Source organism: Apus apus, chromosome 21 (genome assembly GCF_020740795.1).
Source record: "Apus apus isolate bApuApu2 chromosome 21, bApuApu2.pri.cur, whole genome shotgun sequence".
NCBI classification, from domain to species: domain Eukaryota; kingdom Metazoa; phylum Chordata; class Aves; order Apodiformes; family Apodidae; genus Apus; species Apus apus.
The window spans coordinates 3234988-3243902 of NC_067302.1; the positions used below are offsets into that span (position 1 = coordinate 3234988).

At 58.7% G+C, this 8915-nt stretch overlaps 1 protein-coding gene and 1 non-coding gene across 3 annotated transcripts; one reads left to right on the forward strand and one right to left on the reverse strand.

The window, feature by feature from the left end:
• Positions 1-1073: 1073 nt before the first annotated feature.
• TAF12 (TATA-box binding protein associated factor 12) lies at positions 1074-8450 on the reverse strand. Of its 2 annotated transcripts, XM_051637919.1 has the most exons (7): positions 8374-8438; positions 7073-7212; positions 5281-5532; positions 4336-4413; positions 3727-3841; positions 3002-3090; positions 1074-1566 (listed from the first exon to the last, which is right to left on the reverse strand). In XM_051637919.1, exons 2-7 carry the CDS (start codon positions 7139-7141, stop codon positions 1531-1533), a joined length of 639 nt encoding a protein of 212 aa, XP_051493879.1. In that variant the 5' UTR covers positions 7142-7212; positions 8374-8438; the 3' UTR covers positions 1074-1530. The 2 variants fall into 2 exon arrangements, with proteins under 2 accessions (XP_051493879.1, XP_051493880.1); XM_051637920.1 differs by lacking the exon at positions 7073-7212 and having other exon boundaries at positions 8374-8450.
• Positions 8451-8702: 252 nt separating this feature from the next.
• Positions 8703-8826, forward strand: LOC127393327 (U11 spliceosomal RNA). The gene has a single exon (XR_007891439.1). It is a non-coding gene; the product is annotated as a U11 spliceosomal RNA (small nuclear RNA).
• The last annotated feature ends 89 nt before the right edge of the window (positions 8827-8915 follow it).

Sequence of the window (8915 nt, forward strand, 5' to 3'; positions counted from 1 at the left end):
GACATTGGCAGCCTGTCCCCGCGGGGCTGGGACATGCTGGAGGGGAGAAAGGGAGCATTAAACACCCCCTGGTCACCCCTGCCTGCCTGTGTTTTCCTGGGGAAGGGGAACCCACGGGTGATGTTCCCAGGCAGGATGGGGTGTCACCCCAGGTCCCCTGTCCTCTCTCCAAGCCCTCCTCCTGGAGAGGGGCAGTGTCCTGAGGGAGCCTGGATCCCTCGGTCCCGCACCGTGATGGGTTCTTTTGCAGAGACCTTGTTGGAGTCTGTCCCTGTCCCCATCCAGACCCAGAGCTCCTCCCATACCCCAGGCCCCACCTCAGGTCAGGGTGGCTCTGAAACCCCTTTCAGCACCCGACCCCTTCGCTTGGAGCTGGTTGGACTGGTGGGAACAGCAGCTCCTCCCGGGCACCCCGAGCCGGAGCAGCCGCTCAACAACTCCAGGTTCCCACCCAGCAGCCGGTGCTGGAGCAGCTTCCCCAGCGCCCTCAGACCAGGCCCCCCGAGGCCACGGGGCTTTGTGGCACATCCCAGGCTCCTTCCTCAGCCCTGACACAACCAGAGGGAGCCCTGACGGGTTCCCCAGTCATTCCAGCCCAGGCAGTTTCCCTGCCGGTACCGGGAGGCCAGGGCGGCCGGTCCCGCTCCCGCCCGCGGGTGTTGGCAGAGCTGGAGGTGCCTCTTCCCCAGTAGCAGCAGCTCCTCTGGCAAAGCCTGAGCCCAGCAGGCAGGAACAGGGCCTTTCTCATGTCCTATGCATGGGTAGAACCAGAATCACCTTGATTTCTTGTTCTCTGTCACTGTGTCCCACTCCTGATGCTCCAAGAGGGGGAATCTGGGCTGGGTGAGCAGAGAAGCTGCTGCCCAGCCCTGCCAGAGGCCAAACCCTTCCCCAAAACCCTTCCCCACAAAACCCTTCTCCAAAACCCCTTCCCCACAAAACCCTTTCTCCCAAAACCCTTCCCCTCATTCCACCCCCCAGGTAGGACATACCTCCCCACAACCAGGACACATGGAGCCTGCCCATGTCCCTCACAAACCCCTACCCAGGCTGAAGAGCACACGACTCTGCCCTGCTTTTAGATTAATAATTTCTTTATTCATGTAAAACAAATGCAAGTATTTATATAAACACTGACATTACAAAGTACTGGAGCAAGAAGGAGGAACCAAACCAAAAAAAAACCAAACCTCTACAGATGCTTCTAATACTGTCCCACACACGATCTGTCCCTTGGATAATCACTGATACAATAAACCACGTTCAAGTCACAAATAAAAAGTCTTTGTTTGAAGATACGTTGAGTTCTTGGGGGGGGGAGGATGAGGAAGAGGGGGCAGGATGGTTTTTTTTTGGCAGATCTCCTCAGAAAGTCAAGATATTGCTGGACCGGTCATCAAAAATAGATGCTTCTCTGTAAAGCATTAAAAAAAATATCCCATGGATGGTGGTGACGTTGTGGAGGTTTGGGTGGAGAGGGACGTGTCCCAACCTGCGGCGCCGTCTTCTCCCGGCTCCTCCTCCCAGGGGTTATTTCTTGGTGGTTTTGCGGATCAGCGCCATCCTCTGGGGAGAGGGAGGGAAAGATGTTTGGTGAGAGCCTGGCCCAGGTTGCCCAGGGAAGCTGTGGCTGCCCCAGCCCTGGCAGTGTTGAAGGGCAGGTTGGATGGGGCTTGGAGCAACCTGGGCTGGTGGGAGGTGTCCCTGCCCATGCAGGGGGTTGGATCTACATCATCTTTAAGGTCCTTCCAACCCAAACCATTCCATCATTCTATGATTCCACGTGGGAAGCTGAGTGTCTCCAAAGAGGTTGCTGCAGACCAGCCCCTCACTGTGCAGGAAGGAGGCTCCTGGGTTCTCCCAGGGCTCTGCCTGACTCGTTTCACAAGGTCTTTCAAGTCTGTTTGAATCTTTAATGGGGTCCCGAGAGGGAGACAGAGGAGCAGGAAATGTCTCTGCTCCTGCCCTGGGGGCTGGCAGGGAAACACTGACAGAGGGGGGGAAGCCCCATCCCTGGAGACGTTCAAGGTCAGGCTTTGATGGGGCTCAGAGCAACCTGAGCTAGTTAAAAAGGTCCCTACTCACTGCAGGGGGTTGGACTAGGTGGCCTTTAAAGGTCCCTTCCAACCCAAAACAATTATGATTTCAGTGAGAGGCAAAAGGGGTCAAGAGTGCAGGGGATCCCAGCCCATCCCAAGGGGTTCCCAGCCCACCCCAGGGGGTTCCCAGCCCACCCCAGGGGGTTCCCAGCCCATCCCAGGGGGTTCCCAGCCCAGCCCCAGGGGGATCCCAGCCCAGCCCCAGGGGGATCCCAGCCCAGCCCCAGGCCTCTGCTCTCAGGGAGCTGCAGGAGGGAAGCTGCAATATCAAAGGCTCTGACCATGGAATCAGGGAATCACAGAATCATGGAGGTTGGAAAAGACCTCTAGGATCATCAGGTCCAACCACCGACCCAGCCCCACCACATCCACTGCCCCATGTCCCTCAGCACCACATCTACATGGTTTTTGAACCCTCTCAGAGATGGTGACTCCACCCCTGCCCTCGGCAGCCTGTGCCAGGGCCTGACAACCCTTTGGGGAAGAAATTGTTCCCAAGATCCAATCTAAACCTCCCCTGGGCAACCTGAGGCCATTCCCTCTTGTCCTACCACCCATTAGTTGGGAGAAGAATCCAACCCCCCTCACTCCAACCTCATTTCAGGGAGCTGTGGGGAACAAGCAGCTCTCCCCTCAGCCTCCCTCTGCTGATGTCTGCAGCTCTGCTGGATTTAACCCTTCCCAGCTGGGCTGCCCCTCAGACAGTGACTCCTGCTCCTCTCAGGGAACACTCAGAGAAGCCAGAGCAACCTCCATCCCCTCTGCACAACCAGGCAAGGAGACCCTGGGAGTTATTTCAACTCCAAACCACATGGAAAAGGCTACAAACTGACGTTGGTGTCAGGAGTTCAAGCCCACTCTCCCTGTATCAACAATTCTCAGCTTTATCAAGAGCTCCTTACCTGTTTGTGAGCTTCTGTAGTGCAGGCTTTTTTGTAGGGCCTGATTTCTTCAGAACCAAAGCCCGGGATCCACATGTTCCACTGACGTTCTGGAAGAGAGAGGCACAGGTCAGGAGGCTCTGGCCCCATCTCTGCCCCCTCATCCCCAAAACCTGCTGTGCTGCTGATCCCCACACCAGCTCTGAAAGCTCCACAAGGGGCTGCGAGGTGGGAAACATGACAGAGACAGTCCCTGTGTGCAGGGACCCTCCAACAATGGGGAGGGACTTGGGACAGGGGCAGGGAGGGAGAGGACAAGGGGGATGGATTAAAACTGGCAGAGGGGAGATGGAGGTTGGACATGAGGAGGAAATTCTTGGGTGTGAGGGTGGTGAGAGCCTGGCCCAGGTTGCCCAGGGAAGCTGTGGCTGCCCCATCCCTGGCAGTGTTGAAGGGCAGGTTGGATGGGGCTTGGAGCAACCTGGGCTGGTGGGAGGTGTCCCTGCCCATGCAGGGGGGTTGGGACTGGCTGATCTTGAAGGTCCCTTCCAAGCTGAACCACTCCATGATTCTGGGATTCCAGTTTCTCTGACTCCAACCCAAGCTGCCACAAGCCACGGAGCTGCAGAGGGGCCGGGTGGGGCAGCCCCCCTGACCACAGCAGTGAAGCTGCAGCCACTCACAGGGCTCTCCCAGCTGAGAGGTGGACAAAATACAACCCCCCAAGCCCTCCTCCCTCCACTCACCCAGGTGCAGCTGCACATCCTTGACCTCCAGGGTGCTGGACTTGCGGTGCCGGGCGAGCTGGCAGGCGGCGGTGACCACGCTCTCGATGAAGTCATCGGCGATTTGGAGCAGCATCTGGGGCAGGAGAGGGACAAGAACCTGCCCTGTCAGGCTGAGCAGCTGGGGCTGTTCAGCCTGGAGAAGAGACTGAGGGGAGATCTGATCAAGGCTGGTCAATATCTACAGGGGGTGGCAGGAGGATGGGCCAGACTCGGCTCGGGGGTGTCCAGTGACAGGACAAGGGGCAATGGGACAAACTGGAGCACAGGAGGGTCAAGATAATATGAGGATAAACTTCTTGACTGTGAGGGGATCAGAGCCCTGGGACAGGCTGCCCAGAGAGGCTGTGGAGTCTCCATCCCTGGAGACATTCCCAACCCACCTAGATCCTGTGGGATCTGCTCTAGGGGATCCTGCTCTGGCAGGGGTTGGACTGGATGATCTCCAGAGGTCCCTTCCAACCCCACCACTCTGTGACTCCACAACCCTCCCCTGGACAAAGGGGCACCAGTCCCTGAAAACTCCCCCATCAGCTCTTCCTGCAGCCCCTGCCCCAGGTTGGGACCTACTTCCTCCACATCTTCATCCAGCTGCTCGTTGGGATCCACCTCACGCACCAGGTCCTGCAGCTTCTTCTTGGTTAAAACCTGAGTGTGTGGGAGAAGAGGAACAAGTGACTGCAGAGCCACCAACACCTCCTGCCACCACCCTCCAGGCCCTAGCCCAAGGAGCTGACACAGCCACCAGCTCAGGAACTGCAGAGATAAGAAACCTCAGGTGTTGAGGAGGCATTTGGAAGCACCAGAGGCTGCTCTGCACAGAAAGTGGGATGAAGCAGGGCTGGGGAATGAGTCTCCTGCACCCAAGTGGCACTGAAATGTCATCGGATGCTGGAGATGGAGATGATGGGAGGGCTGGAGCAGCTCTGCTCTGGAGACAGGCTGGGAGAGTTGGGGTGTTCAGCCTGGAGAAGAGAAGGCTCCAGGGAGACCTTAGAGCACCTTCCAGGGCCTGAAGGGGCTCCAGGAAAGCTGGGGAGGGACTTGGGACAAGGGCAGGGAGGGAGAGGACAAGGGGGATGGATTAAAACTGGCAGAGGGGAGATGGAGGTTGGAGATGAGGAGGGAATTCTTGGGTGTGAGGGTGGTGAGAGCCTGGCCCAGGTTGCCCAGGGAAGCTGTGGCTGTCCCATCCCTGGCAGTGTTGAAGGGCAGGTTGGATGGGGCTTGGAGCAGCCTGGGCTGGTGGGAGGTGTCCCTGCCCATGCAGGGGGGTGGGACTGAATGGTCTTTAAGGTCCCTTCCAAACCATTCCATGAACCTATTCAGCTGGACACCAGTGGGACACTGTGTCTTCTAGGATGTGGCTGGAAGTTGTCACTGCCCCCACCAGCCTCACCCAGGAACTGACACTTCACCAACCATCAAATTCCTGCCCGTTTTGCTTTTAAGGCAGGAATGAAGCCCCAGGCAGGTCTGGGCACCTCCTGAGGTGGGGGGGGATGATGCCATCACCTGGTTGCTCTCAGGGCTGAGACGTCCTCCTCCACTGGGTGTCCCTGGCATCTTGGCCACCGTGGTGCTGTTGGCCATGGAGCTCTGGGGGGGGGTGCTGGGGGGCTCCTGCTTGATCGAGGAGAAGTTGGAGAGGTTGATCAAGGTGGAAGGGCCAAACTGGTTCATAATCTGTTGGGCTTTAGCTTTTAGATCATAAAGCTTCTCAAGGTCCTGCTTCTTCTTGGGGTTGTGGGGACCCAAACCAATCAACTGGAAAAGGAAAGGAAAGCTGGTGTTAGGGAACAGAGGGAATTCCATGGGGTGAGCACAGGTTTGTCCAGAGGGAACTGCAGAGTCCTGATGGAACCTGGAGGTTTGGAGGTGGTTTGGTCTCTCCAGACACAGCAAGAAGGGAAGGAGGAACGTTTAGAAGAAGAGGAAACATCCCCTGGGAGATGGAACAAGAAGCTGGCCACGTGCCAACAGCTCTGAGGTGGCACCAACTCACCTGCACATCCCTTGGGATGAATCCTGGTATGTGCCCCCCCCCCCCCCCCCCCCAGGGGCCACATTCCATGGAGAACAAGCAGCTCTGAGAGGAGCCCCCACAAAGAAGATGTGAGCACAGGACATGTGTTGTCCTTTCCTCATGTCCAACCTCCATCTCCCCTCTTCTAGTTTTAATCCACCCCCCCCCTTGTCCTCTCACACCCTGCCCTTGTCCAACCCCCCTGTCCAGCTTTCCTGGAGCTCCAGGCTCCATGAGGAAAACCCATCTAAACCTTGGGCCTTCCCCCGAGGCAGAGTGGGCAGCAGGGACAGGTCTGTCACCTGGAATGAGCATTTCATGAGGGGTTTGGTGTAAAAGCCCTGGTGGGTCCAGAGAAGAGTGACCAGCAGCTGCTGAGAGCAGCCCTCACCTCCCTGTGCTCCCACTGATAGAAGAGTTTCATGGAATCATGGAATGGTTTGGGTTGGAAGGGACCTTAAAGATCATCTAGATCCAACCCCCTGCATGGGCAGGGACACCTCCCACCAGCCCAGGCTGCTCCAAGCCCCATCCAACCTGCCCTTCAACACTGCCAGGGATGGGGCAGCCACAGCTTCCCTGGGCAACCTGGGCCAGGCTCTCACCACCCTCACACCCAAGAATTTCCTCCTCATGTCCAACCTCCATCTCCTTCTTTGTTTAAATCTTCCCAGCCCTGGGCATAAGGAGCCAGGGAAGGAGCTGCTGGGACCTGAGCTCCACTCCAAGGTTTTTTCCCCCCAAAGCTGGGTTAGTTGGGGTTAATCCATAACAAAACACACAGCAGGGATCACACAGGAGCAGGTGGAAGTGGCTGCTTTAGTGCTTCACCCCAAGACACACTCATGCAGTGCTGGACACTGAGCCCTTCCAGGAGAATTTCAATCCCAGACACGTTTCCATGGAGCCCTCAGCAAATTCCTGCCTCAGCTGTAACTGGTGAAGGATGGAAAACTCTTCCATCAACACCCTGAAACCCCTCGGGTGGAATGTGGGAGCTCAGCACAAGCTCAGGAGGGATTCCAGCTTCAGCTTCAGCTGATCTCAGTCTGCTCCCCCTCCCACACAACCCACTTCCCAAATCCACAAAGCAGGAATTCTGACCCACCATGCAGGGGAGGCAGCACTGCAGGCCCTGGGCAGAACACACTTCAGGAGCCAGGAAATGGTTCTGTTCCTTTCTTGGCTGCTCCCCGCCACAACATTCCCATGGGATGCAGAGATTCCCAGGACAAATCCCCCCAAATCCAACATGCTGAGCCCCGTGGGGGCTTTACTTACAGCTATCTGAGTGTCTAGATCTTTAATTACATCTGCAACCACTGTGGGGGCAGCCAGAGGAGAGGCCATTGCCTTCCCAGTCCGTCGGCAGGCAGCGTTACCCTACTCTGGCTTCCTCTTCTTCCACATCATTCCCATTCCTACAGGGACACCAGACAGTTTTTTTGGGATCACCCATTCTACTGTTAGATCATGAGAGGGAAGTGTTCCACACCAGGGTTGTCCTCACTCTGCCACCAGAGGGGTTTATCTGGCAGGACAGGACAAGGTGTCTCTCAGGATCCTGCAGCGGGAGGAGGGAATTTTCCCCAATTCCAGGTTTTCTGTCAGAAAACAGGAGCATGTTGTTCCCTGCCACCAGCAGGGACGTGCAGGTGAGCCTGGAGCTCAGCACCAGCAGCTTCAGCAGCAGCTCCAGTGGCTGCAATTAGCCCTGCTGTCACTCATGAGGTGTCAAAGCCACCAGGTCAGGGTGGTCACTGAGCTCAAGGTTAAAGCCAAACCCAGCTCTGCAGCATTCCTGGATTCCCACCAAATCCTTACGGGAGGTTTGAAAAGAACTGGCTGGTCCAGGTGTCTCTTTATTGTTAAGGAAGTCTTGCATTTTTTTCTTCAGTTACCATAAATCATGGAATCATTTCGGGTGGGAAAAGCCCTTTAAGATCCCCAAGTCCAACCCTTCCCCCAGCCCTGCCCAGGCCACCCCTGCCCCGTGTCCCTCAGCACCATCTCCAGGGCTTGGGAACCCCTCCAGGGATGGGGACTCCCCCTCCCCTGGGCTGCTCCAGGCCTTGACAACCCTTTGGGGCTGAAATTCTTCCCAAGATCCACCCTAATCCCCCGGCCAAGCCCTCCTTTAGGCTGAGGAACCTCCTGCGACGAGCCCTTCTCCATCTCCTGCACCAGCGAGAAGGGAATGACCAAAACAACCCTTTCCATCCCCATTTTTCCCCCCCCCCGGAGGCGCTGCCGGGCGGCTCACACCCCCCTCCTCCATCCTGGCTGTCCTTCCTTCCCGAAGCTCCGACCCTCGGGCTCCCGGGAGCCGCCGGGAAGAGCCAAGGCCGCCGGCAGCGGCCACCGCCCCCGCGTCAGGCCTTGGGTCCCCCCGTGTCAGGCCTTGGGTCCCCCCGCAGGCCCCGGGACCCCCCGGGCTGCTGCCGCCTCACGGGGGGGGTGGATCGGGCACCGGCCCCAGGCCCGGGGAGCAGCTCACCGCGCCCGCCGCGGCTCCCTCCCCCCGCTGTGGAGCTCCCGGACCCCCCGGGAAGCTCCCGAGCCCCCCGAGCCCCCGCCCGTACCTCCCCATGACGGCCCCGGGCTCCGCCGCCGCCTCCCAGCGCTTCCGGCAGCAGCGCGCGCCCCCCGGAAGCGCTTCCAATCGGGGCGGTGGCGGGGGGGGAATCCCAGCATGCCCCGCGCGATTTGCATAGCGCTGGCGGGCGGCGGGGAGCGGGGATTTGGGGGGAAAAAAGAGATAAAAAGAGGAAAAGAAGACAAGAGGAAGTCGGGGAGGAATAAGGGATGGGTGGCAGGGCGGCGGGGCGCGGCAGGGCGGGCGGCGGGGCTCGCCGTGAGCGAGCGGGCAGGGCGGCGGTTTGGGGCGTGCGGCGGGCGGGGGCGGGGTTTTAAAAAGGGCTTCTGCCGTGCGTGGCACGAGGCGGCGGCGCCGCCCGCGGAATCGGCATCAAGAGATTTCGGAAGCACAATTTTTGTGTTGGGGGCCGCCGGTCACCGCCCGTGCCGGCGCCCCGGGGAGCGACAAGGGCAGAACCGAGCGGGGGGTGGTGGTAACCGGGGGAGCGGCGGGTCCGTGCCCCGTGGAGCGCCCGGTAGCGCTTCC

Excerpts from the sequence above, each read along its gene's own strand:
- TAF12 (XM_051637919.1), bottom strand. The coding sequence starts at position 7,141 with ATGGCCTCTCCTCTGGCTGCCCCCACAGTGGTTGCAGATGTAATTAAA. Across the intron at positions 5,533-7,072 it reads ATCTAGACACTCAGATAGCT|TTGATTGGTTTGGGTCCCCA; the intron begins GTAAGTAAAGCC and ends TTCCTTTTCCAG. Across the intron at positions 3,842-4,335 it reads TGGATGAAGATGTGGAGGAA|ATGCTGCTCCAAATCGCCGA; the intron begins GTAGGTCCCAAC and ends CTCCTGCCCCAG.